General features: G+C 40.2%; 1 protein-coding gene across 3 annotated transcripts; it reads left to right on the forward strand.

The window, feature by feature from the left end:
- Window positions 1-25,975, forward strand: galnt13 (polypeptide N-acetylgalactosaminyltransferase 13; the record flags this gene model as incomplete). 3 transcript variants are annotated; one of them, XM_083908534.1, is made up of 12 exons in its annotated part: window positions 1-142; window positions 4,922-5,090; window positions 7,071-7,237; window positions 7,938-8,145; window positions 9,884-10,054; window positions 11,090-11,207; window positions 12,636-12,816; window positions 14,431-14,570; window positions 15,967-16,065; window positions 16,778-16,912; window positions 17,270-17,299; window positions 20,171-20,356. In XM_083908534.1, 12 exons carry the CDS (start codon window positions 1-3, stop codon window positions 20,354-20,356), a joined length of 1,746 nt encoding a protein of 581 aa, XP_083764660.1. The 3 variants fall into 3 exon arrangements, with proteins under 3 accessions (XP_083764660.1, XP_083764662.1, XP_083764661.1); XM_083908536.1 differs by lacking the exons at window positions 17,270-17,299; window positions 20,171-20,356 and adding an exon at window positions 25,835-25,975; XM_083908535.1 differs by lacking the exon at window positions 17,270-17,299.
- Window positions 25,976-26,388: the final 413 nt, after the last annotated feature.

Here is a 26,388-nt window from a genome sequence, read left to right on the forward strand (position 1 = left end):
ATGCGACGTTTCGTCTACTGCAAAGTGGTGTTAACCACCTCTCTGGTGTGGGTGTTGGTGGACGTGTTCTTGCTGCTCTACTTCAGCGAGTGTAACAAATGTGACGACAGGAAAGAGCGCCTGCTACTACCGGCTCTTCGAGGTGAGTCCAGATCAGTGATGTGACGCATAACAGATGTGATAGAACAACTCCATCATGAGATGGTGTGTATGCAAACTAAGTCTCGCTGAATTGCTTTATTCCCAAGTTAAACTAGTTCCCTGGTGTCCTAAGGAACATGTCTGTGACATGCTTTGGTCAAAATACCATAAGGATGAAGCACCACAACAGTTCAATCGCCCTGCCAAAACAGCCCTGTTCAGAACGCTCTGTTTAGTGGTATCTATTTAGGTCCACCTTAAAAAAAAAATAGGAAAACGAAACTTTAGGGACAGGAAATGACATCAGCCACAGAGGCTACTGAGAGCTAATAGCAGTTAGCATTTGGAAAAGTGAACATTTGCAGGCTCTAGCAGGCACATTGCCGTCATATAGAACATGTATCCACTGGACAGATACATCCTCTGAGGTTGGAAGTTTGTGTAGGACTCTGTGCTGCACTGTAGAGCCAAGAATAGAACTTTTCACGGACTTCCAGTTTTCAGATACTGTTGCCCTCGCCAGCACTCTCATGTGTTTTACGAACAAAGCGTAGCTCCGCGAGACAACAATTCCAGGAATTTAGCGCATTTGTGACGTCCCAATGAGCGCTGAAGTCAACATTGCGTGTTTTATCTCTTGTACTTAGACTGAGGAGGACCACAAAAACATGAGTGAGTCATCATTTTTCACACTTTGCAGACTGATGGGACCTCCAGAGTCCCAAATATAAGGATTTAAATGATTAAACAGTTGATTTTGCATAATATGGGACCTTTAACTTTTTCAGTGTTCAGGGTTTTCCGTACGAAAGAGTTTACTTTGAATGGTCTTCTCAGAAGAAGGTTAAATGTTAATTTTCACATTTTAAAAAAAAACTTTTTTGTGTTCCATTTGTGAAATAGAGGGAGATAGTTGGTCCAAAACTACCTTTAGTAATAGTAGATTTACTCATAAACCTATGGTTACCTTTTTTACCTGCTGTTCTGCTATTTTTCTCTAGGATGTGCATATGTATATCTTACCAAGGTGACAATATGACTGTGTTGTTACGCAGCTATGAATGAACACTGATTTTTGTTTGATAACAATAAATGTTAGACGTGGTGTTCACTGTGATGGATGACGCATCTTGTGACATAAAACAACTCCTTACAGTTGTGCTGGAATATTCTGAGAGCACAGAGACCTGTGAATCAGACATGCTTTAAGCTTTGAAGTAGTAAGTCCTTTTAATGACATATAATGACAATTCAGTCAAAAATAAATGAATGGTGTGGGATGCATTTTGTAGTGAGAGAAGTCGGATTTCTCTGTCTAATTACAGTCTGTCTACTGTGATCTAAAAAGGCGATGATATTAATGGGAAGTGAAAAGTAAAATAAATCCCTAAATATCAAAAATTACTGCGCGAGATTTACATGAGCTTGCCTTGAGCCCTCAATTTGGTTGATCAAATGCATGAATGTTCATAAGAGTTTCAGCAATATTGACGTTATCAAATAGGAAGAACTTCTAAGATCACTCTTTTTTTTTTATGATTAAGATTTAATCTGATTATGAGCCATCGACAGAAAAAACCTTTGAGACTGGAGACATGGATTGCTGAATCTGATAACCAGTTTTGTTTTGGGTCACTTCTAATTTTTCTTTGTGAATAACATAAAAAATGCACTTAAATAAAGAAAAAGAAATCTACAAACCGATGTCTCCTTGGGCAAGATACTTAACCCCATGTTGCTCCTGACGGCTGTGAAAAGAAGTATGATGAAAAACATGCTGCAAATAGATGTAAAGTGTAATGTAAAACAGCTTTGAGTGGTCCTCAAGACAAGAAAAGCATTACATAAAATCAGACCATTTTGTAACACACTAGCAGTATTAGATTTATTTATCTGCCGATTTTCTATCCATTGTGTTTTTTGAGTGCGTGTTGGAGCGAGAGAGTGTATGCGTGTGTGCTTCTAATACCAACCTAAAACAAAGCACTGCTTCAGAGTTCATTTCCTCACATGTCCTCAAGTAAGCAGGTTTGTTTGTAAGAAGCTAAGCTGCTTTTAAGGATAGAATGAGGCAGAGCTGCCAGCCACTGAGACTGATTACCATACACAAGTCTAATTTTACACGACTAACAAAGTGCACAAGGAGTGTCGAGAAATGTTCCATTCACAACATTTGCTGTGACGCTGCAGGTGTCACACCTTTATCTATAAGCGTCTTATTAATTTCACCACAGACTTTTTTGTGGCTTTTGTTCAAGTTCAGTTTTGAATCAGAACCATCGAGCCAATTCGATCATAACACGAGTGAAAACAAAGATAATAAGCGAAGTGATGCTGAAATGTTTATTTGATCTGTTTGGTGTTGTACTTATCATTGTCCTGTAGGATTCCTTTAGATAACTTGTGTGTGTTTTTTCTCAGAGCTGCTCTAACTGACTCACAGAGTAAACTAACCAACGATCATCTGAAATGCTCCACTGCGCAGAGTGGGTGTCGTAACTGTGTCACGCACAGAAAAGAGGTTTATTTACTTATTTATTTATTTAGAACAGGGAATTGCACAGTAATGAACATCAATGTATAATATGCCAGATTGAGCCTGTGGCTAATTTACATGGGTTTTCCCTCGGCAGGTGCGTGTTCCCAAACAAATAACCCATGCATTTGAGAAAAAGAAATTGAATAATAGCAGGAAACATTGTATTCCAGTAAACAAAGTGGAATGCAGCACGACAAATCAGGAAGTGGGGACCATAGTTTTAAAATTGCTTTAGGTGCTTAAGTGCTCAGTGCACATAGTTTTTGGATTTTTATTAATGTATATTTAATTTAAATCACTAAGCTTTGGACTGATTTGCCTTGCTTGTGTGGTGATTTCAGTATTTACTTTGAACATAGGGTCTGTTATCCCACATCAGCCATCACCAGGTCAATAATGACCCTACATAACGGTTATATCTAAACTTTATGATCAATAATATAATGCAAGTGTGAAGTAGTAACCTTCAGGTCTCGAGCAAGTGCGAAGTCAAGCAAGTGTCAAGTTGTATGAATACAGAAGATAAAGAGGATTTTCCTAGATTTTCTACATTCAAATATGGTATAAAAAGGAACAGTCATTTTCAACTGCAACTGTAACAAAAACACTGTGTTACTTGTACAATGTAAGGATTGTGCCATGGTCCCATACAACTGAATTGTTTATTAAAAAAAAAAGTTGTAAAGAATACTGACATTAGGCCTACATTAAACCATGGAAGTGCATTGCACACATGTTCCTGGTTATTGTGTAAATATGATCATTCGTCCTCCTTTTTTCTGGCCTGAAAACCCATGAGCTGAGTGTATTGCTGTGTTCAGTTTGATACACTTGAGAAGTGGAGCGGATGCTGCGTTTGATTGATGGCCCTTTTTTCTGTTGACCAGTGTCCATCACCGTTTAGGGCTCCAAATGAAGAGTAATGACAGCAACACAAAAGAGAAAATGGCACCATCAGTCAGGTTAGCAGTCCGGCCAACTCTAGTCCATCTCTTTGAGGGTCAGTAGGAAATCCTCTTAACTTCAGGCCATGCAGCTAATGTGAACCGTTTGCCACCTTTAATTGAAATCACTGCCTTTGCTTTTAGAGATTATCAGGGTGAGAAAGAGAGAGATAAATGCATACAGGCGGATATTTACCTTTGGTGAAAGCAGTCGGCTCTGAGCAGCAGCAAGAGAATCAACCGCTCTGCTGATGTTTTGATAAACATGGGTGTGTGTGACTGCAGGAAGGATTCATGCAATCTTTCATTTATTATTACATTCTGCTAATTCTCTAGATGAAAAACCTCCTAACATATTACATTTAATATACAGCGCTGAATAACACCAGAGTAACCAGGAGAGAGCTTAAGCAGAGGCCCTGCACTCTCTATATTAAATGTCTTTTTTTGTGATCTGGTGTTTTCTTATTTAAGACTTAAATGCTGAAAAAAGAGAATGCTATCACATTTTCTGAGGAACATAGCATACGGTTTAGAAGGGACATCCTGTAAATAAGCAGCCAGTTCATAAACTGCTCTTATAATCTGCAATATCTGCTTTGGTACAAGCACAGTGATATGGGAAATAATGTTTTTGTCCTCTGGCTTTTTACTAATAATAATAGTCGTGTTACACTTTACACCGTTTACAGAGATGGGATTAGCATGCTTCGCTGCACTCTCTCCTCGGCATGGAGAGACTGATAATAAACCCTGCATCTGTGATGCTTTCTGCAGACGACGGAGTTCTCCAAAGGCCACGATAACTTATTATTTTCTCCAGGAACAGGGTGAACAGAATGGGCTTAGGAAGTGCACTCAATCTTACTCCGATTTTGAGAGGAGATGTCATTTGTTGAACAGTTGTTATTCGTATAATCTTTCACTATCTGTGGTCGCTGGTCATTTCTGTACATGTTATTTGTACATAATAAAGTGTGGTCTTCTGGTGCTGTAGCCCTGATTTAAAGGTTCATGTGTTGTGTGTGTTCAGAGATGCTCACGGTTTCATGTGAAAATCCCAGTAGATCAGCAGTTTCCTGTCTGGAAACAGCAATGCCACGTTCAAAGTAATTAAAATGACCTTTCTTCATCGGTCTGATGCTCGGTTTGAACTTTGAAAAGCAGGTCGTCTTGACCGTGCCTGACTCTGCACGCCGAAAATGCACAGACTTGCTGCCGTTTGGCTGATTGAATGTTTGCTTTAAAGAGTATTGGTGGTGAATGCAATTCTGTTTTGTGTCTTTCATTTTTGCAGCGGTGATATCTCGGAGCCACGAGGGTCCTGGGGAGATGGGCAAGGCAGTGAACATCCCCAAGGATGACCAGGAGAAGATGAAGGAGCTCTTTAAGATTAACCAGTTTAATTTGATGGCCAGCGACATGATTGCTCTCAACAGGAGTCTTCCAGATGTGAGGTTGGATGGGTGCGTATAACCTTTTGGCGTCTTCCAGTTGCATGCTCCCAAGACTCACAGCGCTGAACCTTAAACGCACACAAACACATAATGTCTGCTTTTTCCAACCAGCTCCAATCACACTCTACTGTTCCTCCGCTGCACTGTTAAGCTTTGATGCTGGGGAATCATGGTTTCATCATCAAACCCATTACGAGTCTTAATGTGTGTGGACTTGCACGTCGGGTTCACTGAATACTGCTTCAGACAAATGTATTAGACGACTCAGCAGAGCAGCAGCGGCAGGGCTTATTTTTTTTCTTGACAACAGTCTCAACAGGGTTGCAGATAATGAGACAAGGTGCCGGCTCTAGCAGATGAAATGCTCTAAACTTATTTAAGCAGCATTATACAGATGGTATTAATAATAATAATAATAATAATAATAATAATAATAATAATAATAAAAACAAATGTTGTTGAGTCTATTTGAAGCCATTGGTGTTAACTCGTGGTTTAAAAAAAACAGTGCCAATTATTGGCACCTGAATCCATCATATCTCTCAAGTGTGTGTGCATTAAGCTCGACGTTTGAATGGGAGCAGTTTATTTATCCACTTTTACTAGCATTTAATAAAGGAGCTATTTGTGTGAAATCTTGGGATGCATGCGAGTTTGCGTCTCTCATTGCGAAGTGATTCATGTTTATGTATTCCAGTTGGATGCTGGAGTTCTCCACCACCACCAAAGAAAAGAAACAAAGATAATATTCACATTTAAAGGCGCCATATGTAAGAATGTGGCCAAAAATGGTTTCTACATTCAAATTCAAAATACAGAGGTCTTTTAGGTTTGGTTTTCTGACGTAACTGGCAACCCGTGGTTGCTCGGCAGCTGAGACTCTACTGACTGCAATGATTGGTAGATGGCGGTATGTGGCGCCACATGCCAAAACATGATTTCAAAACATAAACATGATTTGCAGTCTGCAAAATATATTTGTTTAATGCTAATATTTTGTCTGTACTGTTGTTGTTTGTGAGTTCAGTTTGTTATATGAACATTATTCCTGAGGCTCTGTGACATATTAGGAGGATTTTATGGCCAGTTGCTTTATATTTATTACATCATGCACCTTTAAGGAGCCAAAACAATCAGGAATCTTGTTTTAATACTGTAAAAAGCTTCAATTATCAAAATAGTTGACGATTCATTTAGTAATCGATTAATTTCAGCTCTATTAATTACACAGCACAGCTCGGTGTTGCAACATTTCACCAGCTCTTGCAGGATCACCAGTCGTTGACTCTGAAGGGTGATAACGTTTTGCCTCAAAGGCGCCCTCTTGGCCTAGTTGTGTCACTCTGTGCTGTCACTTTGAATAGACGGGACTGCATGAACTAGCATTTCTGTTTGCTCCGATGACTCCTTTTGCCCTCCGCCACCTTTCACTGCTCCTTCTCCTGTCTTACAGGCTGCACTGTCCATCTACCTCTCCTGTTTTTTTTTTGTTTTTTTTTCCTGTAATGCAGCTTATTCATCATGATCCACTACAGCGCTGATGCAAGTTTGCCACATTGTCATTCTTTGGCTTTGACAGACGAGCCAAGGACATGCTGACATAACTGTCGGCCACTTTTTATGGATTCTTTGGTGATATTTTTGGTATTAGAAAAACAAAATGATGAACTGCAGGCATAGAAAACCGCCGTTACTGCAGCTTAAATCCAGAGATCCAGAAGATTGTATTTATTAGGGTTCAAATTGTTACATTGAGGTATGAGATTAGCTGTGTATGATATTGTTTAGGCAGCTATTCATTATTTTTGTTTTCCAAAGAGTTAAAGAAAATACGCAAGTAATGTTATTCAGATTTCTCCTTTTAACCCACTGTCCATCCATCATCTACCGCTGTGGCTTCCTCATCTGTAGCTGATTGAGATTCCATGAACAAACTTCATGTAACTTGACTTAGTTTTTTACTTTACCCCCTCCATGTCGTTCTATCAGGTGTAAGACCAAGGTGTACCAGGACGATCTGCCCAACACCAGCATTGTCATCGTGTTTCACAACGAGGCGTGGAGCACTCTGCTGCGCACGGTTCACAGCGTCATCAGCCGATCTCCCAGACACTTGCTCGTGGAGGTCGTGTTAGTGGACGATGCCAGCGAGCGAGGTTTGTACAGTGTGGCCGACAGGCGGCTTCAGAGCACGTGCAGCACGTTTTGCAGGTGCAGCTCCGTCGTCAAGGATACAGGATGTTCACTTTGAACATCAGTGCATATGGTGGGGGAGATAAATCCCAGATCCAGTCTCGGTGGATGCACCAAGCAGCAATATAAGAAACTGTTAACGCTCTGTAGCGCCTTGCTACAGCAACAGAGATCAGAATTCAACACTGATTACCTATGCACATTATGTGGAGCTATTATTTTGTTTTTCTCCTTAATTGAGTTAGAAATAATGTATGACGATCATTAAATTACTTATAATAATACTTGTTATATTCGTTATATTAATACAAGATGACACTGCATTACAGGTAATATTATGGTAATGTTATTTCTAATTCAATTTCCAGCTTGGTGATAAGGACATGATTAATTAATTCCAAAGTAATATCAGTTAATGGCTTGCTAATTAGTATTATTGTTACACATGAAAATGTTAATATTAAAATTGATAATTATACATTTTGTTGAAAATCACCCACACACTTTCGATTGTTATTTGGTGATTACTGTTGAAATAAGATTTCATGATATTACTCTCATCACACAATGATTATGTTTTACTCTGTGGAGATTGAGGAGAAATTCAGTGGCATATTTAAATGTCTTCTTTCGTCTGAAAACCCGTCTGCTCTCTCGTTCCAGACTTCCTGAAGAAGAAGCTGGAGAACTACGCGCAGACTCTGGAGGTTCCAGTGAGGATCCTGAGAATGGAGCAGCGTTCAGGTCTCATCAGAGCCAGGTTGAGGGGGGCAGCCGCCACCAAAGGTCAGGTCATCACCTTCCTGGACGCTCACTGCGAGTGCACCATTGGCTGGCTCGAGCCCCTGCTGGCCCGTATCAAAGAGGACAGGTAGGAGACAAATATTTGACCACAAGTATACAAGTTGCTTCTTTACAAGGTGCTAATATGGGAAAAATTGAGCATCAAACCATAGCATGCTCATGCTATAATGTCTCATTTTTGCCTGTTCAGTCCTGGAAAATTACTACACATAATATCACGTTTCGCTTAAGTTGCATCGTTGACGCACACATCTGTGAATATTGTTGTGGGCAGCAAACTACAATGCATGAATACACAGTTTGAGACCGGCACTGCTGATGGGAGAAGATCATCATTTTTGCATCGTCTGCTTCTTCTGCTGTCTCAGAGGAAATCTAGTTCCCGTAGCAGCTGTAGATGCGTTGCTGGGTGAAACTGCATATAATATAAAGAGGCGTCAACTCTGCTGCACATGAGGCTAGAAGATGCTAAGGAGGCCACGTTGATGTAGAGAGGGACATGTTTAAATGCAAATACATGCAGCAGTGAAGGAGCAAGGAGATCTTATTTATCTCGTATAGAAAAACAGAATGTGCAGTGTTTTTTTCGCATGTGTGACAGGCATGAATGAACGGATGGGTTAATGGATTAATAATGATTCTCTTGCAATCTGTCTCTTATCTGAGGTCAGACACATTATTTTTCCCTCAGGAACAAACTGCTATCATATGACTTGATGCATTTATTGATGTCAATAATTCTCAAGGCACAGACTGATGAGATGCTGCATGAACTACACCTACAACATGATTAAAAACACAGGTAGCTTTGTCAAATGCAGGGCTGTGAGATGTGTTTAATCAGATTTGTGATATTAACATTTCATTGAATACCTGTATATTTATTCTACTTATCTGTGAAGAATAGTTTTCACTTCACACTTCACATTCTCATATTGTTAGTTTTTAATTACAGTGCAGATGAAATAACTGACTTGGGCAAAAACTTTTTTTGATTAAATTATATCATTATCATTATCACTGTGATACAATTGAAATTCAGTTAGCAGTAGTATTGACTGTCCAGTCCCAATAGGAAAGCAAGGAAACGTGTTTATTATTTTTTAAAACTCATCTTAAAACCCATTTTTACTCTTTGGCTTTCAACCCAGTATGAGACGTTGGTTTTTATCTTTTTTTTATAGTTTTATTGTACGACTTGTTTATTTGTGTCGTTTTTATATTTTCAAGAGTATTTTATTGTTTTATTGTATGTTTTATTGTTTGTTCTTAGGTCTATGAGGTCACGCATTTTTTTATTATCTCTGATGTACAGCACTTTGTTTCAGCTGTTGTTTTTAAAGTGCTTTGTAAATAAAGTTGGATTGGATTATTACAGGAGTTAGAACTAGTTGAACTAGTTTTTCACTCTCAAAATGATTTTAATATTTTGGTTGCATGATTTGTGAAAAACATATTCTCCTCTCATTATATTAATTTATATTAATTTAGTTTTTATTGTTTTTATTTATTTATACTGTTTTTAGTTTACATTCTTTCATGTATATATGAATGCGATGTACAGCACATTGGTCAACTTGGTCAAAATTTGATTATTAATGTACACTGAACCGGTGTTATGAAGCTATTTTTATTGTATTATTTTAAGTACACTTAATATTCAGTCACCTCATCTTTCCATGTTATGTTATACTTTTCTGCAAACATTACATTTTGCAGTGACATGTAATGTAACAGTGCATTGCTTCACAAATATTTTATGTTAGAATCTCACACACCAACAATCTACTGCGTGCATCTTTCAGGACAGCAGTGGTTTGCCCCATCATAGATGTCATCAGCGATGAGACGTTTGAGTACATGGCGGGATCAGATATGACGTATGGTGGATTCAACTGGAAGCTGAATTTCCGCTGGTACCCTGTTCCTCAGCGGGAGATGGATCGGCGCAAAGGGGACAGGACTCTCCCTGTCAGGTACACAAAGGTTTCTTGCTCTTCTGAAACTGAAACTACATATATGTATGTATATATGTGTATATAATGTATTCATACATACACATATATATTATATATGTGTATGTGTGTATGTGTGTATATATGTGTATGTATGCATAGATATATATGTATGTGTATGTATGTATGTGTATGTGTGTATGTGTGTATGTATATATATATATGTGTATGTATGTATGTGTATGTGTGTATGTATATATATATATATATATGTGTATATATGTATGTATATATATGTATGTGTATGTGTATGTATATATATATGTGTGTATGTGTGTATATGTATGTATGTATATATATGTATATATATATGTATGTATATATATATGTATATATACATTTTTTTATATGTGTATGTATGTATATATATTTGTAAAATATTGGCTGCTAATATTGTGCATCCCTAACCGATTTTCTCCTCTGTTTTTTTTTATCTGCAATGTTAATGGCAGATTTTCCTTAATGCCAGCAGACAACAGAGAACACATGGTTATTTAGATTTTTTTCAAAAGAAAGATTAAATAAAAGTCCCATTTTTATTTTAGGATTAAATAGGATTAGATGTTAGATGATGGGAATAGTTTCCTTGTGTATCTCACTGATGCAAACAACTGCCTAAACAGCAGCTATGCAGTTTTGATTTGATGTTGTATGCTAAATATGTATGAGTTCATTTCTCTTATGAAAAGAAAAACAGAAAGTCTGCTCACTGTGGCATTTTTTTTTTTAATTCACATTACATCACAGTGTAATTTGTTGCCTGCATGCAAATCCTAGCAAACACACATTATCCTTCATTTTGGGCATATTTCTCCATAGAATAAATTTAAAGATGAAAGTAATTATGCCTCTAAGGCTTGATATCACATTTTCAAACAAATTGGTCTTTTGTTATATTCTGAATGTTCCTCCAAGTTGCAAAAGGACACAAATAAATGCAGCATCAGAGAGGAAGAAACATTATCTTTGTCTTCATTTGTTCTGTGTGACTTGCAGGACTCCCACCATGGCAGGAGGTTTGTTCTCTATAGACAAAACGTACTTTGAAGAAATCGGAAGCTATGATCCAGGGATGGATATCTGGGGTGGAGAGAACCTGGAGATGTCTTTTAGAGTAAGTGACCTACAACGTTTTATCTGCATTTCACGTTGTGTTCTTCGGACTAAGTGGCAGACATTCATCCCCACAAGGAAACTCAATTCACCCTCTGTTTGTCATTAATCAGACGCTAAATGAGAACTTTATTAGGGAACACCTGTTTTGTTCACTTCAAAAATCTAAATTAACATCAAAAATAACATCCAGCTAGCGGCAGTTCTGCATATTGGTAATGCCTTGTTGATAAGAAAGGGTGGAGGTAATTGGACAGACATTGGAGCACATACTGACCCGGCTGATGGGCTATAGCAGCAGTAAGCCAAGGATTGAGGTCTGAGGCTGCAGTGGACATGCGCTCAATAAAAATGCACAGCTGAGAACGACTTGGCCTGATGAAGCTGGATTTCTGATGAGGTTGGAGTTTGTTTGTTTGAAGCTGTACACAGATCTCAGTGGAATCAGGATTGTGCGTGTCGTGCACACCAACTGTGAATGTCAATTCCAGATTTTATTGTTGCCAAAATGGCCTGTTCTATATATGTGTGTGTTTTTTGTTTTAGAATTGCGCAAATCGCACCCAGAGTTAAGAAACCAAGATATCTATGTAGAATTTTACATGAAAACATAGTTCTAGCATTAGATTAAATAATCTAAAATGCAACTTGCAGCAGTAGCAATTTTAATACCTCTAAAACCCAAATTCCTGTTGTAACATCTATGTTCAAAGATAAATTGCAAGAAAACAGAAGAGATGATATTAGTCTGACATGCATAGGTGGTGTTGGTATGTTAACTTTAAAGGCACCATATGTAAGAATGTGGCCAAAAACTACACTCAAATTCAAAAAACCGAGGTCTTTTAGGTTTCGTTTTCTGACCTAACTGGCAACCCGTCGTTGCTCGGCAGCTGAGACTCTACTGACTGCAATGATTGGTAGATGGCGGTAGGTGGCACCACATGCCAAAACATGATTTCAAATCATAAACATGATTTTCGGTTCGCAATAATTTTTTTTGAGCAAATATTTTGGCTGTACTGTTGTTGCTGGTGAGTTCAATATGTTATATGAATATTATTCCTGAGTCTGATATATTAGGTGGATTATAGTCAGTTGCTGTAGATTTATTACATAATGAACGTTTTATAAACTAACAAATATGCCCAACTTCACTTATTTGCCTACATTTTGTAGATGGTGAATGAACAAAAATCTTTAATCTGTGACAACTACACTTGAGTGGGTATTTATGTGTTCACAAAGGTCTATATATTCTGCAGTAAAGCAGTGTTATGTTTCCTTCCTCCCTCTGAAAGCTGCTCTGCTCTCAAAACATTAAAAGCTTTGTCTTTATTGATGAAAGAATTCATCCGTTTCATTGTTTTTCAAACACATTATTTGTAAAAAAAATATATAAAATGACCTTGTCCTTACACGTCTGCAGATATGGCAGTGTGGTGGTTCTTTGGAAATAGTTACCTGCTCCCACGTGGGCCATGTTTTCCGGAAGGCCACACCGTACAGCTTCCCCGGAGGAACGGGCCAGGTCATCAACAAGAACAACAGGCGTCTGGCTGAAGTCTGGATGGACGATTTTAAAGATTTCTTCTATATCATATCACCAGGTAAGGAAAAGTGTTACCGCATCTTTCTGTCTCTCTGCAATAGTAGAATCACACCTTGTCACACCAATGCTAAAATGCGACGAACCATTCGTTTTCATTTAAGTGTCGGGGAATACACGAGTCAGAAATGCAATTTAGCAAGCCGGTGTGAAAGAAAAGTCTTATCTCTTCTATTGTATTCGGTCTCTGCCTTTAATTGCACTCCCTCTGTCATTTAAGAATTGACTTTGCCTGTTGTACGAATTTAATGCTGCTTTTGTTTTGCAAAGACGAATTAATTACTTCCTATTTTTCTGAAATCGAGTTCAGAAATGGCCGTGTCTCCTCTCTCTCAGAGCTCAAAGGCGCAGACAAACTAGAATAATATGACCTTGCTAGACTGACAGATGAGTTGCTCTCCCTCTGTTGACTTCATAATGTCATTACCCTTTTAACGGACAGCAGTTTCCCAGAAATCTCAGCCAAAACTATAAGAGATCGCCCGTAATCCGCTGATCTTGGAGCACAAATTGTGACCTTCGTCTTGACTCAAGAGGGATTTTCCTTGTGTGAGTGGGCAGACAGTGCTGGAACAGTGATGGATGAGTCTTTCTGCATTCTGTGGCCCCAGAACGACTGTCTGCTCCTGCAGCGCATTAGGGAGAATGATCCGGACCACGCTGCAGCCAGACCTCAGTTATTGGCACAGAGGAACACGGTACGATGCGCAGGCAGAATTTGGGAGTGGTGTGGAATGATCCTATTAAAAGTACATTTCCCTCCACATCCTTCCTCTTCACTGGTGATTTCCAGATCAAAGAGGCTATTCATCATCTGCAACATGTGAAGCTCAGACCTTACAGAGAGAGAGAGAGGGGAAGGGGGCACATAGAGAGCCAAAAGGAGGAAGAGTAGCCTTCGGCTCTTTGCTTTTATCTGCCAGATTGACATTTCTCTTTTCCAGATTAAAGTGTAAGACATTGTTTGTATTATAGAAGGTGCTGTTTGCATTGTCTGCCCCGCGTTTGATGGACAAGCTCTATACGGCTGCTTTTTCTCTTTTTCCTCTTTTTTTTTTTTTTTTTTTTCGAAAATTGTACTAATTTTCCTTTATTGCAATCATGTTCTTTCATGATAAATTACCCCCTGAATTAAAGTACATGCAGGCTTTGAGTCCTCAAGAGGCACTCTGGGGAAAAACCATCTGCCTGATGTGTTTGCAAGTGTCTGTACTCAGTCGCCGTCTTATTTGTCCACAGTGTTTATTTTTATCAAGGCCGATGCATGTCGCAGCTTCTGTTTGATTAAAGTAGCGCTCTTCTCGACATGCATACATCCAAGCAACAACTACAGTAATTACCTGTTTTAATGTTGTGGCTGATGGTTGTTTACCAAACACCATCTGTATGTACAGAATATGACTCTTCAGCACGTTCCTCTCCAACATAGATGTTCCTTGATTATCTTAGCCCATGATGCAGATGAGTCCATTGTAAAGGGTCCCTCTGGTGTTTGCTTTTGGTGGTGCAAGAAAGTATGAACACTTTCACAATCAAAGAAATGTAAATGCAGAGGTGAACGATGGCCGATTGTGTAGCAGCTATTTGATTTCTCCTCTCTGCGTTCCCTCCGCAGGAGTGATGCGGGTAGACTATGGAGACGTTTCTTCTCGTAAAGCCCTGCGCGAGGCCTTGAAGTGCAAACCGTTCGCCTGGTATTTGGAGAATATTTACCCAGACTCACAGATCCCAAGAAGATACTACTCCCTTGGTGAAGTATGAACTTTATTATGCTCTGTCTCTTCTTCTCAGTGCAGCAGATACACTCCCGCCTTCAGTCATTCTGGAGGATCTGGCCTTGCAGCTTCTAAGCTGTGGTTTTTAGAAAGACAGTATTTTCTTGTGATATGAAAATAGAAACATTCAATCAGATTATTTGGCAGAGATATACCTGCAGTATTGTCCACTTGGAGGTAATTGCTTTTAACATAAAAGAACTTTAAGATCCTTTCACCCACACCAGGAAAAAAAAGGATTTTTAAAGTGGCCTCAGTTTGACTCTAGAAGCCCTCAGCTTTGTGTCGACAGCAGCGCAGCAGGGGGCAAAGTGAGCAGCCTGTGCAGTAGATGGAGGTCCTTCCCGAGTAATGTCAGCTGAAGAACTCCTGATAAATGAGCTTGTAATCCTTCGGCTATTCACACTGCTGAGGATGAGAGGATACGTTCATCCCTGCTGCTCTGCTGCTGTACTACAGTGCGGTCTCTGTGGCCAATGCGGCATCCATCTTTCTCTAAACCATACATAGTCAGTCTTTCTTTTTTTTTTTAACAGCTGGAACCATTAGGTTTTATATCACGTAATTACCAATGCTGTTCTGTGTGATCGACATAATAAGATTCTTGGGTATGGTGCCAGCTCAGCTTTAGCTCTGTGAGTGTACGAATTCATTAGACAGCTTGAGGTGACTTGATAACAGTGGTTACCCAGAACAGTGATAACACACACACTCTCTCTCTGTAGTCTACATGATAGTTAGAACTGATGGATGTTAATCGCAGTGACAAAAACAACGTGATAAAAGTGCGTTTTCCCAATCATCGTAACGTCATTAACGGTCACGGTTGAAATAGTTATGGGGAAAATACTTGGTTTCAATGAAATTAACAATTTGTTTTATTGGTACAGCATGCAGCCTGTGATAATGCCAAATAAAAAAAGCTATACAAAAGGATACAACCTGTGATAATGCCAAATAATGATCCCATTTTTGCATTATACTCTGAATAATTGTTTTCCTCATGATACGCAATACATGGTCCACGATAATATCGCGATATGATTCTGTGATAATCAATATATTGGAAGACAGTCTTATAGTGGTACCTCACGATATCTGTCTATCTGAAGAAAATAAAACGTCCATGAAAAGAAGTGCAGGATTTTTCTATTTATGACCAACATAGAGAACAAAGTCCATAAAGTCTATGTATTTTATGTGGATGGAGCATCTCTTAATGTAGCTCTCTCTGTCATTGTTTTGCTGTAAACTCCCTCTTCTTTTTCCTCATTCAGTAAAATGAAGAATAACGTAGATTTTTGACCATGTGTGCGTTCCAAAGAGATTATGAGCCAAATATATTTGAAACACTGTGTCCTTCCTCCTGCTGCTAGATCAGAAATGTTGAGACTAACCAGTGTGTGGACAACATGGGAAGAAAGGAGAACGAGAGAGTTGGTTTTTTCAACTGTCACGGTATGGGAGGAAACCAGGTAAGGAAAACACACGTAATCATAAACACTTATACTTTGCTGTTGTCTCCTTTGTACCACACGTATCATGATTCAAACTTTGCAAACTCTATTGTGATGGTAATTGTTCGTTATGTAGTAACTTATTATTTGTTTAATCCAGGATGCAGGAGAAGTAGAGCTCAATCACTTTGGCCAGACAAGTTTATTTTTCTAATTTCTGAAGTTCGTTGGTGATAATAACTCCATGCATCATGAAATTGTTGGCATTTTAAGTTTTTATTGACTTAGCCAAATTAACTCAAAAATAGAATTTAATTTGTACTGAAATGAAGACCTCGGTAAAACTTTATGACACTTTATTTACTTTATTCATGAATACTTATTAGTATGTAGTTTATAAACACAGTTATAAATGTTTTTCTCATTCCATCCAAATAGCTGCTGTACTCAAGCAGCCAATCAGCATCCACCTCCAACAAACCAGCTCTTTGATCGACTTACAAGTGACTGCTCTCTCACTTCTCTGTGTGTGTGTCCAGCAGTTGTTCAGTACATGCCAACACATTTGTAATTGTGTTTATAAACTACATACTAATGAGTATTCATGCGCGTGTGTGCCCAAGAACTTTATGCATTAAATCAGGATATAAATTTTCATTGTACGAACGATGAATTATACCGGTGTCCCCGTTGCTCCTCCGTCTTTTGACCGAGACGTCTTTGTCTCTAGGTTTTCTCGTACACGGCGGACAAAGAAATCAGGACGGACGACCTCTGTCTGGACGTGTCCCGCATCAACGGGCCTGTCGTCATGCTCAAGTGTCACCACATGAAGGGAAATCAGATGTTTGAGTACGACGCTGAGGTGGGATCCCTGTCCCCTGTCCCTACACCCCCCCCCCCCACACACACGTTTGCCTAATATTCCCCTAACAAAGCTGTTCTTGCAGGCAGCCAGTCCTGGTGTTTGCTGTGTTGAGTATGACTTTGATGAATTACTGATGGGTTGCATCTGTCTGTGTGTGTGTGTGTGTGTGTGTGATGAGATTGCAGTAGTGCACACTGAGGCTTTGGGTCGTGCAGAAAGAAAGTGGGGGAACATCAGATTTTCTGCTGCTTTCAGCCACTAGATGGTGCTGTATACTGTTTTGTAGCAGCACAGTTGGATTTGCCTTTTCCACCCAGCAGCTTTGTCTCTCCTTGTTCTCTTCTTTTTACATAGTATGTTGGCAAGTGGGAATATGATTTTGAGGTAAGACGTTGCAGAATTTTGCACCTTAGTTTATACCACACTAGTTTACACCAGTGTTGTGGGTTGTTTTGTGTCCTGTTGTGTTTTTTCCCCTTTCTTTAATGTGATATAATAATGTAGGCTGTAGTATATGTGATATATTATTCAGTTTTATAGTACAGTATCAGTCATGTAACCCCAACAGTTTCTCCAGATTCAGATCTGCCTCGACCGGTTGGAAAGGGATAAGAGAAATTTAGGAAAAAGACGGCACAGACCAGGAACACTCGCATAATTGTTGTATTTAAGCACTGACTGATGTTTGTTATGATAGCAGTAATTATAGCGATGCTTGTGGATGCAATGATGTTAATGATAACAGCAACACTGATATGCGCATTGATTATTATTAATAATAATAACAACAAAATAAGCAGTATTGTCAGCTTAAAATGAAATTGAATCGTGCTGCTCCTTCAGGCTCGATCGCAAAGTCTGTTTTATTCCGTCTTTTCAAACAAACGGGACGACGGGAGATTGACAGCGTTGTTATTGTGACAGCAGAGGTGTTGACAGTCGATCAGTAGAGTGACATTTCAGATGCACACGCCCCTTAGCTGTGGACTAATCAGAGTGGGCAGACTGTCCAATCAGAGCCGAACAGAGAGATTAAACGGAGCTCATCAGTTCAGCGGTAAAAAGTAAAGCTCAGAAATCAATACAGTAGATTAAATACATGAATCAGTAGTGGTTTTACAAAAGCAGTCCATACAATTATATAGGAAAAATGTATATACTGTTGAGTTTGTTTTTCTTGATATTCCTGCTCTAAATCATTTTGACTCAAAGCCCTGCTGACTCCAAACTCCAAGATTGTACAACTCAAAAGCATCTCTTATATCAAAAATTAATGTTATTGTAACCACTGGGGACTGCACTCTATCCAGCGTTATAAAAACGTCCCATCACTGACATGTGGATTTGACGAGGTGAGGAGGTCTTGAGGCCTTTCCATCAAGCAGTGCACTAACCCTGGGAGAGATGCTTTCATTACACTTGTTCTCTGGGTGTATTATGTAAAAAAAAAAAATGAATAATTCATAAAGTAAGGACTGGTCTCTGTTGTAAACAGCTTTGGGGTTTCACTGCTGTCAGTGGTTGAAGTTATTTTTAGCGCAGGTAAGACAGTCGGGGGGGCTGAATTCAGGCTGAATACAGTCCCATTAACATTTCATCTGCTCATCTGATTCACTTTCACAGGAGAACACCTGACTTTTCCATATGCCTTCTGTATTCATTCACAACAGATGCTCTGTCCCTTTTTTTTTTCGTTTTCCTCACCTGTTCTGCACTTAGAGCCAGAAATACACTGCTTTCACTCACACTCTCACACGCCATTACGTTCTGCTATCCTGCTGTACTTTTTGCTTAATTGGGTTTGGTTTTAATTTGTGTCAGTGTTTAGTTGTCAAGCTGTCTTATTCACAGATGCCAAATTGAAGTAAGCTGAATGCCGTCACTGTGTCGAGCTTCAGTTAGACTTTGTGTCATTTTAATGCACCAGGTGGACACGGTGTGTGTAGGACATTTCAGTGAAGTAAAATAATAGGATGAATTCTTGCACTCTTAGCACTACAAGTATTCATCCATCCATCCATCCATCTTCTACTGCTTTATCCTCCATATGAGGGTCGTGGGGGGGCGCTGTTCCAACCTCGCGTTTGGAAAAAATGTTTAATGATAATGGAGGATAAGAGGATTAAAGGCACTGTACATTTACAGTATAAACACTTTGGATCAGGGTACACATATTCACCATTAACTAGGTGCTTACATGCATGCAAGTAGCATACTAGCCCTTTATTATTAATGATTAAGCATGTATTGGCACCTTATTCTACTTCTATTACGACATGAATTAAGATTTTTGTGTGTTGTGGAAATTCTCTGCTGCTGGTGAAGATTGAAATAGAGAACTTCTGCCGGCCGATAAGGTTTTTATTTTCTTTGCAAGGATAAGGTCAGTCTTCACAGGAGTGATCCTAGCTGGAGAAAGACCCAGAGCATCGTGAGCTGTCCACATTTATACCTGAGCAACTCCCCTTTCGCATTCCTCCAATAGCCAAGGAGTCTGCCCTTCCAGGCCGTGTTTTCACACCTCTTTGTCTACTGTAGGTATCGTGGAGCCGACTCCCTGCGAATGTTGTAGGAAGGTGCAAGTTCAGTCGCGACATCCTAATTACACAATATACAATACACAACGGGACCTGGTATTCTGTGTTAGGGAAAGGCTCAAGCTCTGAAATGAGGACATTTAATTTGCCATTACAGGTGTTAATATGTGCTTAATATTTACTAATAAAGGGTTTGTATGCTACTTACATGCATGTTAGTAAGCACCTAGTTAATGGTAAATATGTGTTCCCTAATCTAAAGTGTTCCCATAAAAGGCATCTGTGTTACTTCTCGGTTTTAGTCAATAGGTAAAGGTAAACTGCTTAATGATACTAAATACAGCATAAAAAAAACAGTATGTGAAGTGTAAAAGTTCCTACCCGAAAAATTGCTTTGCAGTTTACGTCCATTCGGTTTGTATTCGTGAAAATTTACTGAACCTTGATTGAACCTTATAGTCAATTGAAAAGTATCAGCTCGTCAAAAAAGACCCATTTTCCTGGGTCCATGCTTACGTCTGTGTCTGACGGTACTTCCTGAGAGTGTGCTGGAAATTCAACCTTCTCATTCCTATTTGAAAAAACTCATATCTTCTATGCAGAATGAAGTACAGGTAGAAATGTCTTCTTTAAACTGCAAACATTGAGTTGTAAAACCCAAACTTCCTCAGAATCACCTTCAATGTTCTCCCCCCCCCTCCTAACTCCTGGCTTGCAGAAGCAAACCTTCCTCCACATCATCACCCAGTCATGTCTGACCATCAGCCGCCTGGAGGACGGTACCTACGGCCCCACAGTGGAGCACTGTAACAATAGCCCGGTACAGACCTGGCTCCTCCACAACTACACTCGTCTGGAGGTCGCTAAACGCCTCTACTTCAACCCCACTGATTATTTTCTCTAAGCTCCCGTCAGCTCTGTGGAAGCTGTAGGTCCTGAGGTGAGCAGGTCAGTGGAAGTAAGGCTCAGAGTCAAAGTAGTTTCAGGCTCTGTAGTTGTGTTTAGTGTTAGTGGAAGTAGAGTAGATCCATAGCAGTCTTCACTGTAGATGATTCTGTCTTATTTATATTTTGTCATTGGGAACTGAAGAATGCAGAGCTTAATGTCTTTCCGCCATTAGTCTGAATATGCATGCTGATTATTTTAGGAAACACTAGGTGTTGTTGTTTTTTTTACTAGTGACCTTTCAGAGAGGAGGCATAATGACAGATGTGCCATCAAGATGGTTCCGTGTATAAGATGCTATCTGCAAGACCTTTAGTCAGTCGTCATGCTAAATTAGATCTCCTTTGACATTTATTTTTCAAACATAAATATTTTATTTAAATGTGGGGAAAATGCGTTCGGGCTGCCGGTGAACGATGCCAGCGAGGATGGAGCGGGACGTGTTTATTTTTAGCTGATTATCTACATGCAGGCCTGATTGAAATGGGCTCGCCATTGTTTACAAGTTCTTTTGAAGTGATCCTTCATTGTGAGCCTACCTTTCATGGCCCCGGCCTCTCGGGCCACTCTGCTATTGGAGTGAAGCAGCTGTGTACACTGTGTGCCATGTACACATTGTAAACCCACTGAATCCCAGTTATCAATGCTTCTCACCACTCAGCCTTGCTTATTTACATACTTTTTGTAAAGAAAATGTTCTGGCTCAGCGTTTCTCTCTGTCATGGTCATTAGTTTCCCCACATATTTTCTCTGCATTCATTTTCTGTTCTGGTGAACTGCTGTATTTCTCAAAAATGGTGAAGAGTAATTTCACTGTAGCACACGCCACTGTTTTTTTTTTGTGGCCAAGCAGGGGTAAATTGTGTAAGGAGCTCCCAATGCTGCTGGTGTGTGTCAGCAGTAAAAACGACCTGCTGTTAGATGGCCTGATTTGTTGTCCACACTCAAAGTTCCTCACCCAGCACCAAAATGAGAACTCAACAGCATGGCAGGATTATAGTAATTGAGACAGTTGCCGGATTTTTTTTTTTTGTATTTCCCACAAGAATCTGTTCAACCCATGAGATTTTCTTCGACACTCAGCAAAAAGAAAATGGTGTCAATCTCTTGTCCCTTTCACTAAGTGTAGCGTGCCGTGGTGACAAAGAGGGGTAACGTTCCTCAACCGGGTTTCACGATTATAAAACCATCCTCATTTAATTAGCTGGTCTCAGCTGTGCACACACACTCATAGAGACTTGCACTGGAGGCAGTGGTGTGTGTGTGTAGGGAGACTGAGGTGGGAGTTTCCCCCTCCCCTGCCCCTGTGGGAGCATAAAATAACTAGAAAATGCAATTTCTTCAGAAATTGCAGTGGGATTGTTGGCTCCTGGCTGCAGCACCTGAAGCTAGACTGAGACGCTGGCTAGAATTTGTGTGAATGAGCAGCTGAAGTGGTTTCGAGATGATGTACAATGTCAAGTGTAGTGTCAGGAGCGTACAGCGTCTAATAAGGGTCATTAATATTTTCAGCTTGTCGGGGGGGGGGGGAATGAAATGATTTGCAGTTGTGCATGGAACGTGCATTCATATAGGACATTTCAGACAAATTCAAATGTGCAAATGTGTAATTTTTGTAGATTTTGGAATATTTTTTGGATAGTCTTTATAGTCCCCACCCACAGATAAAAAAAAATGAGTGTTTGTGTGGGCCCAATTTTAATCACATCTTCGCACGTTATTTATACAACCACAAAAAATACACAAAACAATTCAGCTTCATAACCGTTACGTTATAAAAAACATAAATAAATGGCATAAAAATTATGTTTTGCTTGATCAGCTCTGACATTTCCTGGAAAGAGTCAGAAAGGTAACTTTGGAATTTACCTTTTTTTTTTTATCTCTTCTTATTTATATATAAAAATCTTTAAAGTTTGTGCTGTGTTTTTGGCCTCTTTTAAGTAGTTGCAAGTCATTTGGTCAAAGTAAACCGTAAAGACCACATTGGTCTGTGGTTGATTCTATGTGCTAATTGCTTAAATGTCCCATCTGGCACACCTCAAATGAATAATAAACATTTATGTTGAAGTTTTTACCTTTTTCAAAGTGCTGAAATTGGCAGTCACAGTTGCCAAAAACAGGGAGTCTCTGGGGTAGAGCAGCCATATTGTTCTTTTCTTTAGATTTTTGGCAGGTGCGTGTACAGAAAGGACTCGCATTCACCGCCTTTCTTTGTTCGTGGGTTTGTTTGTACAAATGTGCCCTGTCAGGCAGTCTGCAATGTGTACTTGAGGATTTGTGATAGTGTGTGTGTGTGTGTGTGTGCGTTCGCACTTCTTTGTATCCAGGCAGGGAGAGTCAGGCCCTCAGATTTTATGGCTGAAGCTCAAACATGGCCTGGGCGTCTGTGTGCGCTCGTTAGTAGTGTGAACATCTTCTGTAAACATTCAAAGTATAATCCTGTTTTAACGAATAATTATGTCTTTTCCACTTAAAATATAAAATCATGATTCCATTGATTCCAGTTCCATTTGCTGCTCACGGTTCCAGTCTTTAGCTCCTCCCTGAGTCGTCCAAGCGTCACGCTAAGCCAAACAATGAGCACAATGCACAACCTCTACCTCTAGTAGAGAGAGTCTAAGAAAGACATTGAGTAACATTATACACTTCTGAGTTTGATGGAGGATGATGAGGTGGTGGCGGCAAAGCTTTGGTCGAGGCAGCGGAGTGAGGCAGCATTGATGTAGCAAGCAATGATTGAGGGAGAGGGAGATTATTAGGTTGTGTTCAGCTGGCAATCAGGTCAGACACATGACTACCGTCCTTCATGGAGATAAACAAAGCCTTATTTATCTTTAAATTCCAGGAACATCTGTCTGTGTGTGTGTGTGTGTGTGTGACGGTTTTTCGCATATCTCTCAAACCGATAGTCCGATTGATTTCAAACTTGTGAGGTGTCTTGCTACGGGCACGAGTCAGTGCAGTGGCTAGTGTGACGTTGTTTGGACAAGTAATGTAAAAGATATCGTTAAATATATCGGGGGGAAAAGAAGCACACGTTGGCTTTCGCTGCTCTACTGTAGCCACTCCCCCTTTCACTCACACAGCGCTGTGGGCGAGTGCAAGATGTGTGGCTGATTATTATGTCTCACCTCATTAATAAAGATTCCATGAATGTGATTTTGCAACACGCCCAACAAACGCAGATAAGCAGTGGCTATTCAAAACCGTGTAAAACATTATGTGCAATAAACTGACACTTCGAATAGCCCAGCCTACTTTGGACAGATCTTTAGACTCTGAATAAACAAACGACAATGCCGAGTGCAAGGTCCCAATTTTAAAAGGACTAAAAACACACACAAAAACAGATTTTGCACAGGCACTGCACATACTGGGTGGTTAGTGGTTTCAATTCCCGGTCTGAGACCTTTCTGTGTGGAGTTTGCATGTTCTCCCCAGTGTCTGCGTTGGTTTCCTCCCAGCATCAAAACACGTTAGAATGTTCTCCACATTCGGTCAGGTTGGTCCCTTATGGCTGTGCGTTCAGTCACATCGGCTCTGATCAAAACCCTCCATCTGACCTCCAAATTTCGGTTGCGCAACGACAATAAAGATGCTCTCATCCATGCTTTCGCAACATCCAGGCGAGACTATTGTAATATGCTTCTATCGGGGGGTTTCGCTTCAGAAGAGGATCAGGAGGTCCTGCAGATGCAGCTCCTCGCTTATAAATCATTTTTTGTCACATTTGACAGACGTAATACATGTGTTTATGGACAGCGGCCACCTGGTCATCCCGGTAGTCGGAGAGAAGACGCGTGGTGAGCGTCGTGGAACAGTCTTCCTCTTGCTCTGTTGAGGTTTTTAAATGGAGGCTGAAGACGCACTCGTTCACAATGGTTTATCAGTCTTGAGTGGTTTGATTTGTCCTTTCTTCATGTCCCTTTTCCCTTGTTTTACAACCGTTGTTTTAGTGTGTCTGTCATTTTATTAGCACTGTGTGTATTTTTCTCCTATTCTTATCAGTCTGCAGTGTGTATTTTTTATTATTTACTGTAAAGCACTACGCCAGTAAATCCATTATTATTTATTATCAGTGGTATAGTCGACATGGTGTTTTCCCCAGTGCAGGTGCATCTTCACCTCCTGCACAACTGTATGTGATGTTTAGAACAAGGAAAGGATCCAGAAGTGAGGCCAGAAATGGCAGAAGCATGTTACTCCTGTAGGAACGAGCATAAATGGTTAATCTGGGCCATTAAGAGGTTTCCTCCAGTAGACGTTTTCTCTGCTTTCTCGTAGTCACAGAGGTGACTGTGCTGCATGCTTTTGTGATGAAGGCGTTCCGCTCGTCACCTTAGGTGTGTATTTCCAGTCTGGACGTTTTAAATGCACTTGTTCTGTCTTCTGGCTTTTCTTTGCTTGATTTGATGGAACAGTACAGACAGCACTGACCAGAGAAAGAGGACTGCGTGTGCATGTGCAGTGGAGGAAGAGATGGATCGGAGCTAATGTTGTGGCGAGGACACGCTTTTGTCACTGCGGTATAAACTCAGTGACTGAAGTGAATGAATACTGAGCTCATGTTTGTCGCGGTTTTGCCTTTTATCGACGCAACAATAAGAGGATGAGCTCACGTGTCAATCAAGTGTCAACTGACGTTTTTCAAGGCACGAGCAAACAAATCCCAAACTAATCTTTTATTTGCAGATGTTGCACGTGAGAATCTGTGGATATATCACATATATTCACATGCAGATAAGGAAAGCAAAAAATAAGATGGTTACTTCATATTTTATATTATTTCATTCAGTCTTGACTCTCTTGACATTGCTGGTCACACTTTAGACATTGAGTCTTGGCCCACATATCATCTGTCTACACATGAAGACCCTAAATATGCCTCAGAGTCTAATTCATCATCACACGACAGAGCTGAAAACTCTCTCCTTTAAAGGGGGTTATCTTCTTCTCACCGTGTTGAGTTTTAATGGGCAGCGATCGTTTCTGCTCTCTGGATGTACAGTAACTGTTGTTTTCGTGCTTTTTCCAGCTACAGTTATTCACTGAAAGTTGAAAGGCATTTTGCGAAATATGGAAAAATCAATGTTTGAACTCGGTCTGGTCTTGGTCATTCAAGTGGATTTAAAGATTATACACATATTACTGAAAAACCTCAATGAGGACATGGTGTGGATCGATTTTTGTTTTAATTGAGGGAGAAACTGTATTCAACTTGTGTCATGTCTGTTCATGCATGTGTACTTCTATACCATAGGCTGTACATAAAAAGTGGATGTTTGTAGGCTTTCTAGGATTTCAGATCACATAAGCTTTCAATGACGCCTATTATCCTAACTCCAGAAGACTATGTCCACTTTTTAATTTAATTTGCGATCCACGCTGTTTACATCTGTATAACTGCCCATGTCTTTTATTCCTTTGTTTCCAGCGACTAACCCTGCTCCACGTGAACAGTAACCAGTGCTTGGACATGCCGTCTGAGGAGGACAAGATGGTCCCCACCCTGAGAGACTGCAACGGCAGCCGCTCTCAGCAGTGGCTGCTGCGCAACATGACCCTCAACGTCTAATCGCCGCACCTCTCTCTCGACCCTATGCCATTCGATCCCTCTCCGTCTCGTCGGCCCTGGCTCTCCTCACCCACACCAGGTGGCTCTCACCATCATGTTCCTTTTCCTGTTACAACCTGGTGAGTCAATATGAAAGACTCAGGCGGCAGCGGCAGCAGCAGCTTATCTTTTTTATGGAGGTGTCTCTTCTCACAGCTCACCACAGAGTGGAGAGCAGCTGCACCTGACATTGTGGCGTCATGATAGGCTATAACTTCTCTTGTCGCATCCAAGCAGCGGGGAGAACGATGTGTGAGGTCTGCACATGGACAACATTGATATCCTTCATAGCTGTCATAGCCGTGTGTCCGCTGCTGCTGCTGCTGCTGCTACTCAGACTGCCTATCAGCAGCTGCACAGACGATCAAACAGAA

The sequence above is a fragment of the Microchirus variegatus genome (genome assembly GCF_963457635.1).
Source record: "Microchirus variegatus genome assembly, chromosome: 22".
Classification (NCBI taxonomy): Eukaryota; Metazoa; Chordata; class Actinopteri; order Pleuronectiformes; family Soleidae; genus Microchirus; species Microchirus variegatus.